General features: G+C 39.8%; 1 protein-coding gene across 1 annotated transcript in view; it reads left to right on the forward strand.

Moving 5' to 3' along the window:
• GTF2B (general transcription factor IIB) overlaps nucleotides 1-19,484 on the forward strand; it is a 40,333-nt gene extending 20,849 nt beyond the window's left edge. Inside the window, exons 3-7 of the mRNA XM_059688955.1 lie at nucleotides 12,105-12,238; nucleotides 14,011-14,157; nucleotides 14,290-14,419; nucleotides 16,214-16,495; nucleotides 19,075-19,484. Of these exons, the coding sequence (XP_059544938.1) occupies nucleotides 12,105-12,238; nucleotides 14,011-14,157; nucleotides 14,290-14,419; nucleotides 16,214-16,495; nucleotides 19,075-19,208 (827 nt within the window). The 3' untranslated portion in view covers nucleotides 19,209-19,484. The remainder of the gene's footprint in view (nucleotides 1-12,104; nucleotides 12,239-14,010; nucleotides 14,158-14,289; nucleotides 14,420-16,213; nucleotides 16,496-19,074) is intronic.
• The last annotated feature ends 5,810 nt before the right edge of the window (nucleotides 19,485-25,294 follow it).

A 25,294-nucleotide genomic window follows, 5' to 3' on the forward strand; every position in this document is an offset into this window, starting at 1 on the left:
GAGACACTGTAAGCAAGCTCTGGGACAACTATTTGGCTAGTATGTGAAAGGGAGGAGGTTACATTCATACAACATAGCATGGTAAAAGCACTATTACAGATTTCCAAGTTTGGTGAGAACACAGAGGAAGGGAGTGGTGACTTCCTGGGGAAATTACTGTTGAATTCACCTTGAAAGATGTTCATTAAGCATGAGTAACTGTTAATGGAGAGAAACTCATTCCAAGTAGAGGGAAAAAGGAACATGTGCCATAGAGCATCCTGAAAGTATTAGTATGTTAATGATTAAATTTATTGTCACCAAGGCTAGGATACATCTTCATCAGAGACATAGCTCCTTAGCTTAGCTGCTGCAGACCTGCTTGTATTTAAGGAAAAGCAAAACATATTCAGGTATTTAGGGATAGAACTTATAATACATTTTCCTTTACTAACTATTTTCCAAGTGGTAACTATACTGTTGATTTGTACAGGGTGATTTTTTTTGTTTCTTGTTTTGTTATTTAGGGTCTATTTTATGGCCTGGGATGGGAAATTGGCTATGATGTGGTTTATTTCTAGGGGATAATTCAGTTTGAGTTCCTACCCAATTTATATTAAGGGGAACATAAATGATGATTTTGAGACTGGCTACTTTATTAGTAGTAATTCTTTCTAGAATATCTCTTGTTCATAGTTTTCAAAGTTATTTTTTCCTCTCAAAATTGTCTTTAATGCAATATTTCTCATAAGAAAATATAGTAGCCCTAGATTCTTTGAAATAAGGGACTAGTAGAAAGGGTTAAATAATTGAAAATGATTGAACTTTTAGACTCAGTACATTTAGAAAGTATTTTTAGTTTTAAACTAAATGTTTTTAAATAAGCCAAGCCTATGAAAACAAGTAATTTGGGGAATATTGTTCTAAGACTCCTATTCTAAATTCTCTATTACAGGTTGTATGCCAAAATGCTTAAATAAGATCAATTTCCAGGAAGATGGCAGAAAAATTCTGATTCCTCTTTATATTCCCTGTTTAAAATTTTTATTAATTTACAATAAGAAACAAAACAAAAACATTCTAAAAGTTTAGGCCAGACTAGAAAATCAGATTCCAATATTAGCTTCCTGGCTGCTTTTTGGTATGTTTCTGTTTTCCCCTCACCTTTAAGATTGCTACCTTAAGCTGTTCTGGTTTTAATAGTGGACTACAAAATGCTTTTGGATGGATTTACAACTTATAGCTTGCATGGTAAGGAGTTTAAATGTCTGTTTGTCTTTGTGTACTATTTCTTATAGACTAGAAGGCAAAGTCCCTTGATTGTATTGGACATTCATTCTCATCTCCTCCCTCCCTACCTCATTATTCCTTATAGCAGAGACTGCTGGTTGTTTCCCAGGATGTTTCCCCACTGCTTAGTAATAGAACCCCTTTGGTTTTTAACTGGGCATATGGCTGCCCAGCTAGACTGTATTTCCCAGCTTCCCCTGTAGTTGGGTATGGCCATATGGGTTGTAAGTAGAAGAGATGTGTGCCATTCTAGATTCTTCCCTAAGGGATGTGCCTTCCATTTATTCCTTCCTCCTGGCTAGAATTTAGATCGTGATGCAGGGAACTACCAACAGTCATCGTACACTACAAAATGCAAGTCATCCAAGATGAAGGTGGGTTATCAAAAAGATAGGAGTCTGAGTCACACTAGTTAAGGACTATTTATTGTGGATTGTTAACGTGAGAGAGTTCTGTCTTCTCTAAGTTGGTGTTATATTTGCTTTGATTAGAAACCTACCTGCATCCTTTGTAATACACTTCTGGAACCATATGGGAGTTTATTTTGTTTCAGTCATCTATTTGCCAGGAACTCTTGAGTACCCAGAGGGATTGAGAGTTCTGTGGCAGTGGATTAAAAAGTTTTGCAGCATCATTGCCACCATTGGACATAAATCTCCCCAAATACAGTGCTGAATTATATTTGCTAATTGGCATGTGGAACAGCACTTATGACTGTTCACTTCAATTTCTGGTTCTCCTTTGGGCTACATGGTACAGTTGTACTTCCCCACCACATTTGAAGTTAAGCATCACCCCCCACTGTTTTTGGCCAATGACTGGAAAAGTTACCGTTAGAAACCATTAAATTGGTGCATAATTCACCACATACCCACCTTCTCCAGCATGCTGACTGCCGTGTCTCAAGTGGTGGGGATGCCATCATTTTGAATAAGGATGGCATAGAAAGACATGTAGTATTAATAAGAAAGAAATCTTGTTTTAAGCCACTGAACTTCTGAAATTATTTATTATCCTACCGTAACTTAATATATGCTAACACATAAGTACTAAAAGAAGAATAACCCACAAACAACTAGGGTTAACTTTTATAATATAAGAAAATAGTTTGTAAGAAAACCTATGGTCTGCTGAGATAATAGACATTTAAGCCCTGGCCGGTTTGGCTCAGTGGATAGAGCGTCAGCCTGCGGACCGAGGGGTCCAGGGTTCGATTCCGGTCAAGAGCACATGCCTGGGTTGTGGGCTCCATCCCCAATAGGGGGTGTGCAGAAGGCAACCAATTGGTGATTCTCTCTCATCGATGTTCCTAACTCTCTATCCCTCTCCCTTCCTCTCTGTAAAAAAATCAATAAAAAAAAAAGATAATAGGCATTTAATAAATCAACATTTATTCCTAAAATAAGATACTCTGAATTAGAGGACAATGCCTTAATAGAGGAATATTTTAGTTCACCTGTTACTTTTATGCATAATGCTGAAATGCTGGAGATAATTCTGTTTTAAATTAAAGGCATTGTTTTGAAAGTTCTGACAAGTGCTTTAGATATAAAACAGAAATGGAAGTTAAGCTTGAAAAGGGAACAAATTCTTTGCCACTGATGAGATTTTATATGTAGAATATTGAGATCAAATTTTGAAAATTAATAATCTTTTAAAAGTGGTTGGACCTAAGCATATAAAATACAGTAACTACTAGTTAGAAAGTGATATTTTTAACAGAAAACAATTGGGTCTAGTTTTAAATGTGAAGTACATACAAAGATCTTGAGAAAGAATAGATTTCCTTGTTCAAGAAGATAAAAATCGTTCCGCCGTTCCCCAAATAATGTGTAGGTTTGGTGCAGCTTAGTTCAAAGTCAACTGTATTTTGGTAGAAATGATTTTAATTTTTAACTTACTGAGTTATAATTGCATACAAAAAAATACACAGATCTCACATATACTGTTTGAATTTTGACATTGCATAAACTGGTGTACCAGCATGCAAAGTGTTTAAAACATTTTCCTTCCCTTAGAAGTTTCCTTATGCTTCTTTCTCGGCAATCACCTCCACCTCCCACCCCTACATAACAGCAGCCACTATACTGATTTCTATCCTCAGATTATTTTGTCTGGAGTGTGTGTGTGTGTGTGTGTGTGTGTGTGTGTGTGTTGGGGGGGGGGGGCAGAGGGTTTGCAGTAAAGCAAGCAAGAATTTATTGGCTGCAGCAAAAGCACACTTAGGACAGTGAAACAAGGAAGGGCTTAGCTTAGAAGAAGCAACAGGAGAGCCTAGGCTGGGCTGCTCTGGCTCACTGGGAAGTCAGAGAAAAGGGGGCCTTGAAGACAGATTCATGGGGTTAGTCGGGATGAGCTGCCACTGCCCATTGCTCCCTTGGTTGCAAGTCTTAGTGGGGTCTCTTAGTGTTAGGAGGTATGTGCCTGTGGGGGGAAGAGGGAGAAGAGGAACATGTAGGGGTGCTCCCCATAGGAAGAGACCCTATTTTGCCTGTTTTTGAATCCTCTATAAATGGAATTATAGAGGATGTTCTTTTGTGTGACTGACTTTATTTGGCTTAAAAGTAGTATTTTTGAAATGTCTCAGTAGTTTATTGGCTGAGGAATATTCCGTTGTATACATTTTACTGTTGATGGACATTTGGGTTGTGTCCCAATTTTTAGCTAATATGAATAATGCTGCTATTAACATTTTTGTAGGTAAATACTTGAGTGGAATTGCCAAATCATAAGTTAGGTGCGAAAGTAATTGAACCATCTTAAATTGGTGTGAATGAATTTGGCAGTTATTCTCAATCTCTTGAAAAATAAAGAGATGAAACCTTTTTTCTTTAGAATATGATAAAATGTTTTAGTTTATACTCTTTAGACCTACCACTCTGATGTATGGATAGAAAACTGTACATGTTTGTAATACATAAATATAGATAATGGGTATGTTTGCTTTTCTGGATGGGTAACTTGGTCAGAGTGTTAGAAATCATACTTCATTGATGGAGGAAGGAGTAGTCCTATTATATGTTACTGGGGCACAGGGCGCAAAATGGTGTGTGCGGTAGCCTGCTGCTGCTTGCAGCCCCGCCCACCGCCCCACGGTGCTCAAAAATGCCTTCTCCCTCAATGTCGGGAGGGGGCAGCAAAAAATAGAAGATGCCCCTCCCTATTGCACACAGACCCTATATACAGGCCCACCCGGCCCAGGCCGACAGGATGCTTGGCACATTCTCAGATCCCTGCTCAGGGGCGGGAGGGGTGACGGGTGGCAGCACACATGAGAGGGGACCTCCGGGTGGCCACTCTGGTCCTGGCTACTGGTCCTGGCACTTCCTGGTCCTCAGTTCCTTCCTGGTCCTGCCTGCAGCCCTGGTCCCCCTACCTGGCTCAGCCTCCCCTCTCCATCTTGGCCTCAGATGGCCATCTTGGCTCCTGGGGGCTCTGTCCTCCCCTCCCAGCCTGGAGGTCCCAGGCTCAGTGACTCCCCAGCAGCCCTGTCACTCGTGTTCACACAGGGAAGCGGTGCGTGTGGCAGAAACAGCTGTGTAAATGCGGGTGCAGGGGCAAGTCCTCTGGGGTCACTTGGACAGTTTGCTGATGACACAGATCAGGGCCGCGTTCTCCTCCTTGTGCTGGTTGTCAGCCTGGAGGTTGGACAGGCCCTTCAGCTCCTCTTCCAGCTCAGTGGCCTTGTGCTCCACGGCCCTGCGCTCAAATCTCTCCAGCTCCAGGAGGTCCGGCCTCTCTGCAAAGTGCTCCTGCCTTTGCGTGGAGCGCTCCAGCTCCACCTTGAGCTGTGCCAGCCGCAGCATGATCTTGGTCAGGGCCTCACGAAGTCTCTCATTCTCAACATGCAGCTCTGCGTAGAACTTCCTGAAGCCTCCCTTAGGCTCTTCTGATTCGGGCTGGATTCTGGGCTGATGTCCTCTGGCTTCGACTCCTTCCCCCTCCGCAGGCCCTCTCCTCTCCTTGCCAACTCTGCGTTGCTCCCTGGAGGTCTGTGGTCCCTGTCCCTGCCCGTCAGGCGCCTCTAGTCTCTGGGCAGGGCCATCAGAATTCTCAACCCCAGGGACTCAGGGCTGCCAGGAAGGGTCCAGGCTCTGTGCAGCCGCTCTTGATCTTGATTGGGATGGGAGAGTCCGATCAGGGGCTGGGGAAGGGGCCGCAAAGTTGGCCAGCCCCACCCCCCGATTGGGCTGGTTCGCTGGCTACAGTAGGCGGCAGCGGTTCGCTGGAGGCCGGTGGGAGTTGCAGGCACCCACAGGAGGCTGGAGCGAGAGGTGGGAGCGAGCCACCGCTGACTGTGGGAGACGGGGGGAGGGACCAAGAGATCAGCAGTTCAGCCCACTTGCCAGTCAAAGCCACCTCATGATGACCGGTCGTTTGGTCGTTTTGGTCGTCATGACCCCTGGCTTTTTATATATATGGATAGTAGTGTTATTTTAGCTATTATAAATTTCATGTGTAGACTTTCTGTCAGGTATTAATTTTACAAAACTTTGTTAGTGGTTCAAAAAGGTACTGGGAAAAGCTTATAGTCTCTTATTGTGGCCTGGTGGGCAGATTTGTACTGTGGTCCAGAGTAGGACTTACCCCTCTAGAAGATGAGACCTCCACTGCCATTTCTATTGACCATGGAAGAGGGATGGGTATTAGACCACAAAGAAAATTGTGTTTCTCATTTGCACAAAATGTAGGGCACCCAAACAGTACTACTCAAAGCTGGGGGAGAACACCAGAAAAACACAAAGAATATATGATTGCAAGGCTAGTACTGAAATTTATACTCCAGGCAGGTCAAACCCATCCTCCTCAGAGTGAAACCTAGGAAGAAACCTTAGGTCAGTCTCCCTCCTGGGCACCATCTTTGGAACCAGCCTCACACATCTCCATCTTTCCAAGTATGGACTAAAGGCAGTAGCCTTACTTGTAATGCTCCCTAATTGGCATTAATTGACCACAAAACATTCTATTCAGTAAAGGCTTTCTCTTAAGCTGCAGCCAGTTAACTATATCGTAGTTATTTTTGCAATTATCAAAGGTCAGTACATGTATATTATAGAACATTTGGAGGTGACTTCAGGATCATGGTAAAGTGAGACAACTCCTTTGTCTCTCCTTTTAAATCTACATGTTTCTCTTTTTCTAGAACATTAAAGGATGTGTGAGGTTGTACACAACGTTTGTACATGTGCTAATTGGCAGGCTTCTTCCTAGTCAAAAGATGAATATACCCACACATTGTGGCTGCCTTATCCCTTGAAAAGATTCTGTATTGCAGTTTCCCTTCCAGAGCAACTTTTAAAATGCTACCTCACTTGGGTTTTTTTCAAATGTAAATGTAAATTCTTTATGTATTCTGACTTTTTTTCTGAATGGTCTCCCCTATTTCTTATTACTTGTGCACTTAATCTTTTGGTCTAGTTGTATTTTCACGATTGTTATTTTAGTTATTTTGGAAATTTTATTTCTTATAAGTGCTGTTTTAAGCATTAAAATATTAAGAGGCAATAGCTTTTGGCACAAACCGGAAGTTGTTGAATGAGTCACGTAGATATTCCCACATATGTGGAAAAATTACATCACTACTCAGTTCTGAATTTTCTATTTATAATATCCTAGGCCAGATTTCTCCCCCTCCCCAATCCATCTTGGTGTGTGTTTTTTTTTAGGTAGTATAAAGCAAGCAATAAAAAAAAAAAATTCATAGTAAGTTACTTTGGGGCCAAAGGAAAAATGCTATGAAATGAGGCATCTTGGCTAAATAATACTTTATTTTTAGATTTCTAGAGAATTAAAAGATGTAAGCATAGCTGCCTGCCTTTTCATTTGCATTGTTCTCTTAACACATTCATTGTGTTAAAATATTACAAAGGTTAATGATGATATTTGACATTTTTGAACTTATAATTTAGCAAGAAACCCCAGATTTGAAGGCTGCAGTATTTTGTTTATTGATTTATTTAAATCCTCACTCAAGGATATGTATAATAGGATCAAACCCACAACCTGGGTATGTGCCCTGACTGGGAATTGTCCCTTCTGTGCACGGGATGATGCTCTAACCAACTGAGCTACCCGGCCAGGGCTGAAGGCTTCAGTAATTTTTTGTTTTGTGCATGTTTGTGTGTTTATTTCGCTATGAAAAAGTTAGATTTACTTTTCTCCCTTTGAAAACATCAGTGCATGGAGATATCGTGGTATCACTCTAATCATTGGATGGTATTAAAGGGGCTAAACTTTATCTAAAAATCTTGCTTTGGTGTTTTGATATAAATTTATTGAAAAGATCTTATGGAACAGGCACAGCGTTATTTAATTTTAATTTTAGGGGAAAAATACATATGAATGAAAAAGACAGAATATATATAAAAATACTTATAGTTGGCTATCTCTGGGTATTGGGAATACAGGTGGTTTTGTTTTGCTTATACCTACTTTTTTTTAGTAAGCAAGTATTATCCTTTTATAAAAGGAACAAAAACCAATCTCTTTAGAGTGGTCTCTGAGGTATGGGCTTTAATAGAGAGATGGGTTTTAATACTGTAGTAAGGCTTCTGGGCACAATTACAGATTCTATGTTATTTTCAGGTAAGTTTTAAAATCCTTATATAGAATTAGAATTTCTTCCCATTAGTAATGTTTGTTATAGAGGAGAAAGCAGATAAATCCATCATGACAGTCCCATCCATGTAACCTCTTTTTCTCCTTATTTTGGGCCACCTGCTCGATCTCTAATCTAGAGAAATTGCCTTATAACTCATCTCCCTGCTTCTGTTTCCTTGACCATTTTCTTGCATACAGATGTAGCAGATGGGGGCCCTGCCACTGATCTCAGTTCCCTTGTGGCATGGACATCTGGTAGTCTAGGTGATATCTGGTTACTCCGACATGATTTAGTCAAAGAAAAACAGATTTTTCCAAAGCCATCGTTGTGCATTTACCTGCTTATTTATAACATTAAGATCAGATTATGATCACTGTATGCTGTTTATGAGCATTTTAATTAACGTACCATATAAGAAATAGTTGAAAAGGTTTAGCACAGTCTGCATGGAGTTCCTTCCTTCTGTTCTTTCCTTGCCTCGTTTGCTGTCCTACTGACCAAATGCCTGCAGCAGAGCACTCTGATATTGTTGAAGTGTAATATGGAGAGTCATGTTTTACAAATGCTGCCTCTCCTTATTTCCCCAACCAAAAGGGGGAAATATCAGAATACCTGCCATTGTATTTTCCTTTTCAGAGCAGTAAGTAGCTAATACCAAGCACTTATTTGAACTGCTTTTATTTTTTTTTATTTTTTTCCTTTTTTTTCTTTTTTAAATTAAATCTTTATTGTTCAGATTATTACATTTGTTCCTCTTTTTTTCCCCCCATAGCTCCCCTCCACCCGGTTACCACCCCACCCTCTGCCCTTACCCCCCCACCACCACTGTCCTCATCCATAGGTGTACGATTTTTGTCCAGTCTCTTCCCGCACCCCCCACACCCCTTCCTCCCCCAAGAATAGTCAGTCCACTCCCTTTCTATGCCCCTGATTCTATTATATTCACCAGTTTATTCTGTTCATCAGATTATTTATTCACTTGATTTTTAGATTCACTTGTTGATAGATGTGCATTTGTTGTTCATAATTTGTATCTTTACCTTTTTCTTCTTCTTCCTCTTCTTAAAGGATACCTTTCAGCATTTCATATAATACTGGTTTGGTGGTGGTGAACTCCTTTAGCTTTTTCTTATCTGTGAAGCTCTTTATCAGACCTTCAATTCTGAATGATAGCTTTGCTGGGTAAAGTAATCTTGGTTGTAGGTTCTTGCTATTCATCACTTTGAATATTTCTTGCCACTCCCTTCTGGCCTGCATGGTTGCTGTTGAGAAATCAGCTGACAGTCGTATGGGTACTCCCTCGTAGGTAACTAACTGTTTTTCTCTTGCTGCTTTTAAGATTCTCTCTTTGTCTTTTGCTCTTGGCATTTTAATTATGATGTGTCTTGGTGTGGTCCTCTTTGGATTCCTTTTGTTAGGGGTTCTCTGCGCATCCTGGACTTGTAAGTCCATTTCTTTTACCAGGCAGGGGAAGTTTTCTGTCATTATTTCTTTAAATAGGTTTTCAATATCTTGCTCTCTCTCTTCTTCTGGCACCCCCATAATTTGGATGTTGGTACGCTTGAAGTTGTCCCAGAGGCTCCTTAAACTATCTTCATATTTTTGGATTCTTTTTTTGTTTTGTTTTTCCTGTTGGGTGTTTTTTGCTTCTTTGTATTTCAAATCTTTGATTTGATTATTGCTATCCTCTAGTCTGCTGTTGGAACTCTGTATAATAATCTTTATTTCAGTCAGTGTATGCTTAATTTCTAGTTGGTCCTTTTTCATATCCTTGAGGGTCTCACTAAGTTTATCGGTGGTTTCTAGAACATTCTTGAAAAACCTTATAAGTGTGGTTTTGAACTCTATATCCTGTAGTTTGCTTTCCTCCATTTCTGTCATTTGTGACCTGTTTCTTTGTCTCAGCATTTTTTTTCTATGCTTCCCTGTGTTGATAGAGTGGCTTTCTGTGTTAGGTGTCCTACACGGCCCAGAAGCTCAGCCTCCCCAATTACCCGAGGTGGACACTCTTGGTGCACCCCTTTTTGGCCTTATGCACAGTCTTGTTGTAGTTAAGCCTTGATTGTTGTTGATATCACTGGGAGGAATTGACCTCCAGGCCAATTGGCTGTGAGAATCAGCTGTGTCTACAGTGGGAGAACTTCTGTGCTGGAGACACCCTTCTGGGACAAGACTTGCTTCAGTGGGGCTTTGGTACTCACTGAGTCTGCCCCCTGAGTATGTCCCTTATGGATCTGAGGAGTTGTAATCGGGATGGTCCCACTCTGACTACTGGGTACACTGGCTCTTGGATCTCTAAGGAGGTGCTAATTTAGCCTCTGCCTGAGGCTACCGAGCAGGAGCTATGGAGAGTGCAGATGCCTCTTCTTTGATTGAGGTTTGGAGGTGCCCAGATGAGGCCCAGCTGTGAAGCAATGCAAGCAGCTGTGGGGCCTTGGGCCTTCTTTTGGATGTTCTGGGTCTCTCTGACCCAGCTGCAATTTGTTAGGTAATTTTAGATTGCAAAGGGCCAGGCCTTTCATATGCAAAAGTCTCTGCACACAGCTTGGGTGGGGCAGGGTCTCAGGGAATCAACAGGGCGGAGCAAACAGCTATGGCTGATCCTCAGTCCTACCCTAAGAGGCCCCGGGTCTCAGTGTCCTGGTAATCGCTGCAAGCATCTCTGAGAGAAAGCCGCCCTTGAGTTCCGACCGATGCCAGACAGTCCTGTTTCTCCTGTATGAGTCTGGGTCCCCAGAGACTTGCCCGGAACTGGAGCTCAGAGCTCCAGAGACTCCCTCCCAATTGAAAAAGACAATCTCGTCCTCAGTTGCCAGCCCTTTTTGCGTGTGCCTCCGTACCTCTGCACTTTACTTCCGCACCTCCTCTGAGTCTCAGTGTGCTTTTCTCTTTCCTTCTAGTTGTAGAATTTCCACTCAGCCAGCCTTCCTGTGGTTCTGGATGATGTCCGTTTTGTCTTTTAGTTGTAGTTTTGAAGTGGTTGTGTGAGGCAGCAATTTCCCGTGTTTACCTATGCAGCCATCTTGGTTTCTCTGAACTGCTTTTAGAGCACTCCTCATGCACTATACCTGTATTAGCTTACAGTTTAATCTTTACAATCTTTAAAATGTAAGGTTATTGGGAAAATTTAAAGCCGAGGAAGTAAAGGCACAGAAATGAGGTAATCTGTCCAAGGCTAAGCAGCAAGTGATAGAGTCTACACTCTTGAGCATTTTATTAATTTACTGTCAGCACCAGAACATCTTTTAATTGCTGAGGTAACTGATTTCTGTCTCTCCTGAACAAGCAGGCTGTGTGGGGTGATCAGGTTGACAGGGGGCTTAGTTAGGGACGACCAAACGACTGAACAGCAGGCTGCATGGGGCAACCAGGCCGGTGGGGGGTGGGGGGTGCGTGAGAGGCGACCAGGCTGGCAGGAGAGGGCAGTTGGGGGCAACTAGGCCCACAAGGGAGGCAGGTAGGGGCGACCATGCAGGCAGGCAGGTGAGTGATTAGGAGCCAGTGGTCCAGGATTGTGAGAGGGATGTCTGACTGCCGGGCCTGGGATCAGGCCTAAACCTGCAGTCGGACAACCCTCAAGGGGTCCCGGATTGGAGAGGGTGCAGGCTGGACTGAGGGGGCATCTAGAGTGTGTGTGTGTGTGTGTGTGTGTGTGTGTGTGTGTGTGTGTGTGTGTGTGTGGTCTACTTGGCTTTCTTCTCACTGATTCTAGGCTTAAAGTTTGTTATTTCTAAATTATTTGGCCAAAAATATTTTTTATTAAATATTTACCAAAACAAGCATAGGCGTAGTTCTTTGCAAAGCATTTCCTGTGAAAACAGTATTTTTTTAAATTAGGCTGTGCGCATTGATACCATTGTGAGCAGTGTTTTCTAATGTTTCTTTCCTTGCCTGTTACACATTTTGTGCAAACTTTTGTTCAGAATCATTATACTATTTTATCTTTGTTTCACATATAAATAGGTTTATTTTGTTATTTGTCTTAAGTCTTTTTTCTTCTTAGAATTAGAATATGACTAATCATAGCATGAGATTTTTAGAGGGTAATTATTGGGCTGGCACAACAATTAAAGGAATGCTTTAGGACAAATGTCTGAGACATGATACTTAAGCTGGAGCCTAGATGTCCATATTGAAATTTTCTGGGAATAAAAGCATTGAGTTGGGCATTTTAGACAGTGTTAAGTAAACCCTGTCTTGCCAAGACTATTTAGATTTGTGCTTATATTCTTAGGTGACCGGGTTATCGATGTGGGATCTGAATGGAGAACTTTCAGCAATGATAAAGCAACAAAAGATCCATCTCGAGTTGGAGATTCTCAGAATCCTCTTCTGAGTGATCGAGATTTGTCTACCATGATTGGCAAGGTAATACCAAGTGAGGCCTGACCAGAAACCTGGGAGTTGGGGAACTTTGCAGAGGCATCAGTCACTGCCTCAGTGAGCAGTCTTGTCCTGAGAATGAGATTTGCCAGTAATACCATTGAGAATGATGGTTGCCTTATGCATTGCTTCCATCATAAAGGGGAGGCCAACAGCTCAAAATCAGAGCCTTAATATCTCCAGCCCTTGTTTTCATGAAGCACATGTTGCACAAAAATTAGGTTGAGCAAAGTATGGTCTCTGAGTACATACTGGTATGCTCCTAGAACACTAGTAATGTCTTTTCCTTTTATACCACCTACAACAAATTGGAACTCAATATAGCCTATTTTCTAGTATTGGAAATACTTACCTAAGCTTTACATTTTTTCATCAGTGAAGTGAGAAATACTACTACTTCATAGCGATATTGAAGATTACATGGGAATATATGTGACATATTTATAACAACATGTATTATGTGTTCAATTAATGGTAGCTGCTGCTATTACATAGGATAGTAGCATAACCGTCCTGACAACCTGGCTCTTTTTTGCTCTGGTATCTGAATTGGAAATAGTACTAGCAATATTCCAAAGTACTAATCAAGGAAGTGTATGCTATTTTAGTACTTAACCTATACTACTGCACAGTCTATTTTTAATAAAGTAACGTGAAAAAGCAGGTCATTAATTATTTTTTTTATGCTGTATACATTACATATCAAATTTGAAAAGCATAGTGTATACTAGGTTTAAAAGATTACAGTGTTCAGAAATATCTTTTTAAAAATATATATTTTATTGATTTTTTTACAGAGAGGAAGGGAGAGGGATAGAGAGTTAGAAACATCAATGAGAGAGAAACATCTATCAGCTGCCTCCTGCACACTCCCTACTGGGAATGTGCCTGCAACCAAGGTACATGCCCTTGACCGGAATCAAACCTGGGACCCCTGAGTCCACAGGACAACGCTCTATCCTCTGAGCCAAACCGGTTAGGGCCAGAAATATCTTTTAAGTAGGTGATATCTGTATTTGCTTTAGTCTTACAGGCCGGAAAAAGTATACTAAGGACATTTTCAGATGTAAGATTGCAACTAATTTTCTTTCATTGTCTTCTAACTGGTTGATTACTTCATAAATTTGTACTTCTAATTTTCCTCTTGCCTAATTTTAATATAATTATACTAATATAATTTATATAATTGTTACATAATTATAATTACATATTAGCTAGCTCTAGTACACTGCTACAATGTGTAGGTAAGAAGTGCCTTTGTCTTCTGACAAATGTAATGCTGCAGATGTTTTCTCTGTTAATCATCTTGCTTGCTTTGGGCCTGGGAGAGTGATTTTCTAATATGAAGAAGTACCCATTTTTAGTGTTTTTATCAGTTTTTTTTTTTTTTTTTAGAAGTCCAATGCGCTATCCATTGTGCCACAGAGCCACCTTATCAGTTTTTTTTGGGGGGGGGGGGTTTGAGTTTTGTTTACTAGACCTTTTTTTTTTAGTACCTTTAGAGATGATCATTTGAGTTTCTTTGTAGTCTTTTAATATGATAATTTATATTATTAGATTCTCAATAGATATTTTTACATTTAAAGTATTTGATGGAAAACATTCCTAAAACCATTTTACCTGGAAGAACAGAGAGGTTACACAGGGTAGGTTTCTTGGGCATGTGGAATCAGATCATATGAGTTCTGTTTTCTCAGAAATTGTTCATTCAGATTTTCAAAATTTTGCATATAAAGTTATAAAACTTTGTTTTATAGGGCACCGGAGCTGCAAGTTTTGATGAATTTGGCAATTCTAAGTACCAGAATCGGAGAACAATGAGTAGTTCTGATCGGGCCATGATGAATGCGTTCAAGGAAATCACTACCATGGCAGACAGAATCAACCTCCCTAGAAATATAGTTGTAAGTTCCTGTCTGTCCCCTTTAAGCCATTCTGGCATTGACTTAGCATAATTTAATGAACACATAAAATTTTGATATTGCAACTAATTAAATGGCCTAGAGTTAATTAAACTTAGTTACTCTGTTTTGAAGGATCGAACAAATAATTTATTCAAGCAAGTGTATGAACAGAAGAGCCTGAAGGGAAGAGCTAATGACGCCATAGCTTCTGCATGTCTCTATATTGCCTGTAGACAAGAAGGGGTTCCTAGGACATTTAAAGGTAAGTTTTCAGCTGCCTAGATAAAAGTCTTATCTGTCATATTACCAAAGTCAGGCAGCTTTGACACTAAGTAGTGCTGTGTTGTGTCTTTGTGGTTATATCCAGTAATCCACCTAAATACAGTTTCCAAATGCCTGTTTATTTTTGTTCCTTGACAAAAATTAATTATGTGATTTAATTGACGGTGTTCTTTTCAGGCGGTTTTCTCGTGTAAAGTCATTTTAGTCCATGTGAGTGAGCCCTGTGTTCCTTCGCAATTAGAACTTTTGTACATTTTGAAGCCTGTTATTATAAACCGGAGTAGGACTCTGTAGTGAGTTTGTAAATGTTTGATGCATAGAAAACAGTTTCCACACATAGCCACGTCTCTACAAGTGAGGGAGTCAACCCTTAAAAAGCATCAGTGACATTTTTTATCCTGAGTTATGCAATTTGCACTTTCACACTTAAGTTGGAGACTTTGAGAGAACTAGTATTTTTCATGCAGTTTGCAGTTTACCTATGAATACGTGACCACCTATTCAGTATTGCTGTGATGCATATACTGACTTTAATTGCCAGAGTTCATTTTGGCTTAAGACTATAATTACCCTTTATTTATCTGTGAATGTTTAATTTTTACATTTTCTTACATCAATATGAAGAGGCAGTGGCCTTTATCATCTTTTTTATTACAAGTGAAACTAAGGCTTTTGTTAAATTTATTTTTAAAGTGATTGGTAGTTGAATTTTTAGACCAACAGGCTCATATATTTTATTTTGTTTTGCTACAGCCTATAATCACAGGGATAGCATGTACATAAGACATTGTGTAGCTGGAGAAGCATTCTTTATTTAGCTTGAGTATTTTTTATCTCCTTGATACATATTCCTTATAGATTAATATATAAATATCAAAGAAGTTTTTGATTGCTTGAGGAATATTATTTACATAAATTGAACCTTCAGGTACATTAATATTTTTAAATATTAAGACCTGCATTTAAGTGCTGGCCGGTGTGGCTCAATAGATAGAGCGTTGGTTCTTGCACCTAAGGGTCCCAAGTTCAGTTCCCAGTGAAGGGTACGCACCTGGGTTGCAGGTTCGATCCCTGGCCCTGGTCGGAGCTCATATGGGAACGGGAGGCAACCAGTTGATATGTCTCTTTCACATGGATGTTTCTCTCCCCATCCCTTCCTCCCTTCCACTCTCTAAAAATCAATGGAAAAACTATACTTGGGTGAGGATTTAAAAAAAATAAAAAAGATCTGCATTTAACCTTGGGGAAAAAATTTCCTTAAAGTTTGATGAACATTTAAATTAACAGGAAATTTAAATTAGCTCTAAGGCAGTGGTTCTCAACCTTCCTAATGCCGAAGCCCTTTAATACAGTTCCTCATGTTGTGGTGACCCCCAACCATAAAATTATTTTCATTGCTACTTCATAACTGTAATTTTGCTACTGTTAAGAATCGTAATGTAAATACCTGATATGCAGGATGTATTTTCATTGTTACAAATTGAACATAATTAAAGCATAGTGATTAATCACAAAAACAATATGTAATTATATATGTGTTTTCCGATGGTCTTAGGCGACCCCTGTGAAAGGGTTATTCGACCCCCAATCGGGTCATGACCCACAGGTTGAGAACCGCTGCTCTAAGGGACGCATGGAGATGATTAGGGATTCATCTGTTAGGCATGGTTGGAATTTTTGCTATTAGAATGTATTTTGTAATCTGAAATGATAGATTTTAAAATGAACTATATGACTTATATAGATGTATTTATCTAATTTTTTTTTCTTTTAGAAATATGTGCCGTATCACGAATTTCTAAGAAAGAAATTGGTCGATGTTTTAAACTTATTTTGAAAGCTTTAGAAACCAGTGTGGATTTGATTACAACTGGGGACTTCATGTCCAGGTTTTGTTCCAACCTTTGTCTTCCTAAGCAAGTGCAGATGGCAGCTACACATATAGCCCGTAAAGCTGTGGAACTGGACTTGGTGCCTGGAAGGAGCCCGATATCTGTGGCGGCGGCAGCCATTTACATGGCCTCACAGGCATCAGCTGAGAAGAGGACCCAAAAAGGTAGGAGAGGAGTGATAAAACCATGGTGGCTGTAGCATGTCTTGGTTAGTTCCATTTTAGATATGAAGCAGGTAAATATCCAGAACCCACTTTAAGAGGTAGTTCCATAGCATCATAACTTAAGAAAATAAAGTATTTCCCTTCTTAGGAGCTCATATATAAAAATGTTTGGAGGTTTAACCTTTGTATAGACTTAATCTTTTTTCTCATTTGAATTATTTTTAGTTTGTACATTCTTTTTTTCTTTTTTTTTAAATATATTTTATTGATTTTTTACAGAGAGGAAGGGAGAGAGATAGAGAGTTAGAAACATCGATGAGAGAGAGAAACATCGATCAGCTGCCTCCTGCACATCTCCCACTGGGGATATGCCCGCAACCCAGGTACATGCCCTTGACCGGAATCGAACCCGGGACCCTTCAGTCCACAGGCCGACGCTCTATCCACTGAGCCAAACCGGTTTCGGCTAGTTTGTACATTCTTAATATTTAGACTTTTTCCTCCCTCCCTCCCCCACATTTTCCTGGTTATTTTGAATAGTTTTCTTTCCCCCTCCTCAAAACTTACTTTTTTAAATCTTGAGAGGAGGGCCATGCGTTGTTTCTCACCGCCTGGCAATCAGACTGTAACAGTCTGTGAAGCCTGTTCTTTCTCCATTTGTACAGTAGTCACAGTCTCCTAATGAAAACACTTGGCATAAGTAGTTTCCACCTTATACACTGTAAAGCCATTTTTTAATTTAGCATTGTTTTCAAACAGAAGTGTTAGTGATTTTCTTTATAAGCATGAATTCATTCATTCTGTGATCCTCAAAAAGATTCATAAAGAAAAACGAGCAGTTAAATGTGAAAGTGTGGTAATGAAATTACTTACTGCAATAACTTTAATACCCTATTCGGAATAGGCTTTCACATCGGCTTAGGCCATGTTTCCCTATCATAAAAGTAGTAAATGATATAGAAGAATGATCAGGAGTAAGTCACCATTTGTTATTTAAATGTGCCCTGATTGCCTTTGGCCTCCACTCATATTTCTTTATATATATTTTTATTGATTTCAGAGATGAAGGGAGAGGGAGAGAGAGAAACGTCAATGATGAGAAAGAATCATTGATCGGCTGCCTCCTACCCCCTCCCCACCCCCCCACCCCCCCGGTGGGGATTGAGCCCGAAACCTGGGCGTGTGCCCTGACCGGGAATGGAACTGTAACCTCCTGGTTCATAGGTCAATGCTCAACCACTGAGCCAGGCTGGTCAGGCCACTCATGTTTTTAAGGAAATTTTGAGTCTTCTGGTAGAATTTATAAGCTGAAGCTAGGACAGGTGGTCCTTACTGATTCCTAGTTGTAAAGTTTATTCTAATCAACAACACAAATATTTTATTTAGACACTTTCCTGTAAGTTCATATTCACATCGGTATCTGTGTCTAAAACGATGTAATGCATAAGGAAATTCAAAATCAGTTAGCTGCACACTGATGGCAGCTGTCACTGAAAACGTAAAACCTCATTTATTTGAGTTTTTATTAAAAGGCATGTTTTAAAAATCCATTTTAATTAAGTATTTATAACTAACCAAATAATTGTCAAATGGTAGTCCTTTAGGGTTTCTTTTAATAAAAAGAAGAAAAAAAGTGGTAACTGCTTTGAAGGGTTATATTGTATCCTTCCTTTCTATACTCTAGTCTAGGCCACTGGTTTTCAACCTTGGCTGCACATTAGAATCACCTGGGAATCTTTTTAAAATCCTGATTTCTGGGCCTCATCCTCCGGAAATTCTGTTTCTTTGTTATGGGGTGGGGCCACAACATTAGTAACAAAGAAACACAATTTCCGGAGGATGAGGCCCAGAAATCAGGATTTTAAAGAGATTCCCAGGTGATTCTAATGTGCAGCCAAGGTTGAGAACCACTGCTCTAGGCTGTAGAAATCCTCATGTGAACAAGTATCATATGAGCTCAATATACACACTCAGCTGTTTATAATAGAGAATATATATGCTCAACTGTGTTTATAATAGCGAAACACATCTACATTGTGCTGTTATATTCAGCTGTTTGATCTCTGATGTAATAAGTAGGAAAAAGTTTTAGAACAATATTTATAGTATGATCCCTTTTTGGCTTTAGCCTCATAATAGAAGAGGGAGATGTTGCAAGGGAACTTTAAATAATAAAGTTAATTTCTTCACAAGAATGCATTCATGGATTACGTCTATGATCCTCAAAAAGGTTTATTGTGAAGAAAAAGGAGATGTCAGTTTCAAATATGAAGGCCAATATAATGGTTGCCACTTGCAGTGCTATGCCCTGAGCATTGTTCAAATGTTTTACATGTAGTAAAACTTTTAATACTGATGATAATCCTTTGAGGTAATAGGGTAATACCAGTAATAACTTTAGCCCTGCTTTTGGCTTTTAGTATATAATTCCATTATTGATTTTTAAAAAACAATAGCTTTGGTTTTGTTTTTCACTTTGACATTTTATACAACTGTATCTCACAAATTGAAATTTAGGTAGTAGAATGTAGGTAGGATAGAAGTTATACTTTTAATATTTTGATTTTTTTGTCTTTTAGAAATTGGAGATATTGCTGGTGTTGCTGATGTTACAATCAGGCAGTCCTACAGACTAATCTATCCTCGGGCCCCAGATCTCTTTCCTCCAGACTTCAAATTTGACACCCCTGTTGACAAACTACCCCAATTATAAATTGAGGCAGCTAATGCCAAACTCTTGTGGTCACTGAACTTTGCCTATTGTACATAGCGTATATAAAGTGCTGGATTGAGCCTTTAATAAGGAAAAAGAAATGGTACGCATTCCAGGGCTAATGTTAATTGCTTGGCATTATGTATGTATATACTAGTAAAGCATATTTAATGATTTAAATTTCTTATTGAATTTGCTTTCTTTTTTAGCTATTTAGAAACTATTTTGGAAGATATTTGAAATTATGTAAGTCTTGAATAAAATGTTTTTCAAAACAAGTTTTTGTTATAATTACATGTTATATGTAATTTATAATTTATAATGTATAATTACAAATAAGGCATATTATTGTAGCTAATAAAACTGATAGAAGTCCTTGTTTTTTGTTTAAGAAATATATATTTAGTTGTTTCGTGTTATTTTTTTTTTTTAATTTTAATAAAGTCATGGAACTAGCAATGGCTGTTGACAACAAGAACAAGTTTGTAGTTTTAAGTGTTTGTGTGGCTTATAATTTATATAGGGTGTTCCAGAAAAATGTATATACACTCTAACAGCTGATGGCTTAACTTTGAAAATAAAGTATGTAAACTGCCTTTATAGTTATTCAAAATGTGTGTATACATTTTTGGGGACACCCTATGTATGTATTAAAAAGAAAGAAGTGCTCAGTGGTTATGGCCTCAGTCTGTGCACCAAAGGGTTGTGGGTTCGATCCCTGGCCCTGGTCACTAATTGTCTCTCTCACATGGTGTTCCTCTCTCTTTCTCTCTCCTCCCCTCCCTTCCACTCTTCTAATAATGGAAAAAATATCTTCGGTTGAGGATTAAAAAAAAAAAAAGGCAAGAAGTGATGAACTGGACACTGAAAGGCACTGCCTTGATAAGAATGTGCGTTTTCCTCCATGAGATTGAGCAGAGAAGATGCTGGGAAATAAATAGAGCAACAGATTTCAATTTTTAGATCTTAATGTTTCATTTTATAAAATCTGCATATCCATAATTCTTTGTTACTTTTACTGATTGGGATACTCATAGGGTAAAGAATATTTTAAATGGAGATTATTTGGCCTGATAATGTCCAGGAATTTTTTTAATAAGCACCCTACCCTCAGGTGATTGTGATGTGTAGGTGTTTTGCATATCACTCTTTGAGGAACACTGATTTAAGGTCACTTGACTGCTAGGCAATGTAAGCAAAGACCAACAAATAACGCCTTTTCTCCAGCTAAGTCAGGGTGTGGCCCCCACACTGTGCTCACTGGAGGGTAAAGAGCAGAAGCAGTGCCAGCACTGAAGAATCCAGCTCCCTCCTGCCATATGATGGAGCCTGGTAGCAGCTGCAACTGGTCAATGCCCTCAGGGCTGCAGCACAGAGGCACCTGCACACAGAGGGAACCAGCTAACTGTGGCAGGCTCATGAACCCAGCTCCTTTTCACCCACCACATTCCCCCACGATGGTGGTAGTTCCCTGAGATCCAAATGACAGGGACACAGCAGGAACACCCACCACCCTAACATCCAGACAGTGACTCCAGGGACCACTGGGATACCCCCTACCATGACCTTTGAGGCACCAGTAGTGCTGGTAAGAAAAAACCCCCAAAACTAGTGCCATCTACTGGAAAATGAAAGACCTATTAACCTGCTGAATTATTAAAAGCAAACTAGTCCTTAAGAAAAGTGTTCACTATCTCAAACGTGCTGGTAGAACACACATCAGCCAACTTGAACAACCAAGTTTGGTTTCTGCAGAAACTAAACAAAAGCTCAAGAGTCATGGAAGACTATGATCTAAATGATAGAAAATTCAAAGTAGCCATGAAGAAACTCAACAAGATATAAGAAAACTCAGAAATGCAGTTCGATGGGTTCAGGAATAAAATTAATGGACAGAAGGAGTACTTTACCAAAGATATTTAAACTATAAAAAAAGAACCAAATTCTGGAGCTTAAAAATGAGATGGAAAACGCATCAGAAAGCACTGAAATAGAATAGGCCACATGGAGAATTGGCAAGCTCAAAACCAAGTGTAGAAATAACTCAGGTGGAAGATGGAGGAAAAAGAAATTTGTGCTAGCTTTACTGTCGCACGTCAAACTGCAAAAGTTATGGCCACAGAGCATGGTAAGTGGTTAAGATGGAAAAGGCTTTAAATTTGTGGGTGGAAGACATGAACAGAAAACATGTTCTGATTGATGGCACTGAGCCTGTATGCAGACTTCAGCAAGGAATCCCCTGAAACAAGTGGCACCGTTTACTACAAGGAAGGGATGATTACAATAAGGTATTTTGAGAGAGACCTCACTCATAACTTTTATTACAGTGGTATATTGTTATAATTGTTCTATTTTATGCTTATGGCTATTAATCTCTTATTGTGCCTAATTTATAAGCTTTATAACAGGTGTGTATGTACAGAAAAAAAAAGCATGGTATATGTAAGATTTGGTACTATCCGAGGTTTCAGGCATCCACTAGAGTTCTTGGAATACATCCCTCACGAATGGGTGGAGAACTACTGTACTTAAAATATAATACATTCTAAACCAACGATTGGTTATGACTTTTACTCATCTTGAGGTATGAAAAACTCCTCATACATAGGTGGACAGCCACCTCGTTCATAGCAGCCAGCTTCTGCCTACACCCACCTCGTTCATAGCTGCCTACATTTTAGCAAGTTAGGAATAGGAGTGAGCCATGATAAAGTGGATCCCTCCTGTGCATGCTAACATTTTTAAAGCAGTTGAAATCTTGGTTAATATGGCCCCTTCCATCCGAGTATTTAAAACCGAGTCACCCAAAAAGAGAAGGAAGACACTGGAAGCCACTTTCAGTGACAATCTCTGCTATTACACTGAGTTCAAGGATTGGATTGTTTCATGGATTCTAAGGTTGAGCCCTCTGGTCCAATACCCCCATTTTGTAGATCAGAGACATGCAGAGAAACCACAAGTTCTGTCCAAGTTCACCGTAGCAAGAGGTGGGACTAACTCAGGTCTCTCGATCACTCAATCCAGTGCTCTTTCTACTAAACCCACTATTGAAATTTAGGAGGCTGCCTCAAGATGAACTTTAGTTGTAGCTTCCAAATAAAATTCTGTTCAATTACTAAGATTAACAGAATTATTCAAAGCAACACTTTCATCTGGCTTCTTGGGGAAAGCTCTTCAGAGTTGAGTTTTTAAAATATTTAAAAACCAGTCCAGGTGTCAAGGAGTTAATAGCTATAAGTCCGTGATGGCGAACCTATTACATGTGTGTCAGAGGCGACACGGGAACTCATTTTTTTGGTTGATTTTTCTCTGTTAAATTGCGTTTAAATATAAAATAAATATAAAAAATATAAATCTTTTTTTTACTATGGTTGCAAATATCAAAAAGTTTCTATATGTGACACGGCACCAGAGTTTAGTTAGGGTTTTTCAAAATGCTGACACGCCGAGCTCAAAAGGTTCGCCATCACTGCTGTAAGTTGTTCTTTACTTCTTCCAAAATAAATGCTTCTTAAACAAGATGCCTCTTGATAGTAAGCCTTTGTGTTCAAAGCAACACATGTACTTTACCCATGGTTGTCTTTGGTTTCTAAGCTAATTTTGTATCGCAGGTGCAAGATTTACTTTAATTATCAAGATGAACAGCTGAAGGGTCAGCCTATTACCCATCTGGTCCTAATCCAGCCAGAGGCCTCCGTGCCCATGCCAATATTTCCAATTGTCAATGGCCCTGACTTTTCCTGTTGCTGGAGTTTTAATCTCATCTGCCACTCATGGACCTCCTGAAAGGTCCCCTCTCCACTCTCTCCCTCCCGGATATTTATACATACACACTCCTTTCATCAGGATCTCAAGATTTCAAGGTGTCAGCTGATCTTTAGCCCCAGAGGCCCCAGCATCTCTCACAAACATACACTTAACATTCAAATTCTTGCTGGCATTACTTGGCCAGGGGGACTTTTCACTGCCATTCTAGGATGCTCAAGCTTGCACTTGGTGAAAAAGGAGGGAAAATATGAGCATAAAGCTTTTCCTCTGCAGAATATCAGAATAATTCTCATGCTTTCTCTCATCTGCAACAGCCTATGAAAGGATAAATGAGAGCTCTGAGAAAGAAGGAATATTACTGGTATGCCAAGTAACAGCAAGAGCAAGAACTAGAAGTGATGCCCTGTTAAATTTGAGATTCTGCCAAATGACAGTTTGCTTTAAATTGACATGTGACAAAGTAAAAACCATAAAAGAATTGGGTCTACAGCTCTTAGAGATGCTGGAGAGGCTAGGGTGATCTATACTGTTCCACAAAGGAGGTCTATGATGTGAAAGTTATACGGAGCTTCCAGATGAACACATTTATCACATTGAATACCTTACTGAAGGTATTTTATCAGACTCACTGTATCTGTCAAAGATTTCTCTGGAATGCCCTTACTGCATCTGTGGTTCCTTCCACTCCATGGCTATGAGACACCAGACAAGTTAATGATGGACCAAGAGCTTTCAACCTCCTCCTACATTGCTGAGGCCCAACAAATATCTGTGTAATCGACTTCTCCTACTGTTTGTTCATCTGAGGGGTGGTCTGCTCTTCAGTACACATCAGGGATCCAGATTTTGGCCCTGATAACACATTTTAACTGTGCTTGAGTCTATCACCGTTTTCTTTCTTCTACTGCATATTGGAGATGATGGATATTCAATGGCCACTCCAAAGTATCTTGAAGGCCCTCCAAGCAGCATGGACATCAAACGGTGTAGATCAGGGTCTTCCATAGAAGATCTCAGAAATAGCCCCCGGCTCGCTCCTGCTCCGATTATGTGTTGTGGAGTACCACTGAAGATTTTGTTTGAAAAGGAAGGTACAAATGAATGCCCTACTCTAACTCATTTTACAGATGAAGACATTAGGGTGAAATGCTCGTATGTCACTAGCAAGGTGAAATAACTTGTCCTGCATCATACTACTAGATACTAGCAAAATGAGGACTAGTCCCAGGCCTCTTGCTACCCTCCATGTGCTGATTTTCAAAATGCCTCTAGTTTCAAGTGACAGCATGAATGTGAAAGTTCTCCGTAGGTCCAGAAGGACTGAACTTAAACAAGAAGTGGCTCTTGTCAGAGGAACACCCTTATTATATTGCAGCCCACTTGCAACTCACATCAACAACTGATCTGAGGCTGGATCTCAATCACTAATACTTAACCCTTTGAGTGCTGGGGAGCGCGATTGCGCTCCTCCTGTCTTTTGCCAAAAGTGCTGGGAGCGCTATAGGCAATTTTTTTCTAGTATTTTATAATACAATCAGCAAACAATATATGTCAAAGATGAAAACAAATGTAGTAAAGGTTTCCTTAAGTTTTTGAATATGTAACTTCATTTACTTGCGATTCATAATTTTTTTCCTAAATTGCTGTAAAATCAGCAAAAATGCCTTGGCAATTTTAGCATAGTTCCTAGGATATTGGTTGGCGCTCAAAGGGTTAATATTTTGAAATCTTTGTATAGAAAAAAGCACCCATTTATTCTCCACTATGTAAACCCTGGAGATGCAAGATACTAGAGGTGAATAAAGCATGCCCTGCACTGATGCATTAGACAAGACGGAGGTGTGTGCAGAGGCCAAGGGGGTCAGAGAAGAGGAAACACTCATTCTGCCTGTGTGGAAAGAGCAGGGCACAAAATGTGAAAAACAGAGAAACAAAAAGCCCTATAACTTTTTACTTGAAAAAGGCCCTTGAAGGATGGGTGGAAATCACATTGGTGGGGTCAGTATATGGTCTCTTAGGCCACATGAAGTCAGTCCAGTCTTTGTTTCTATCACCTAAACAGAATACAACTTTTTCTCACACCGAAGTGCCATATTCTAGCTTATGTCTTTATCACTTCCCACCGTTGCTGAAGAGGCCCCAAGCTCGTGCCTGCCTCAGTCTTGCACCCTCTAACCCTTCTCCACATGGCAATCTAATCACATCCGAGCTGAAGATGTTTCCATGGCTCTGAGGCAGAGGTGACTTATCAGAAAGCGAAAAAAATCTGAGGAGCACCTGTGCAGGCCCCTGCCAAGGCTCTGAATACAGTAGCCATA

The sequence above is a fragment of the Myotis daubentonii genome, chromosome 3 (assembly GCF_963259705.1).
Source record: "Myotis daubentonii chromosome 3, mMyoDau2.1, whole genome shotgun sequence".
Taxonomy (NCBI): domain Eukaryota; kingdom Metazoa; phylum Chordata; class Mammalia; order Chiroptera; family Vespertilionidae; genus Myotis; species Myotis daubentonii.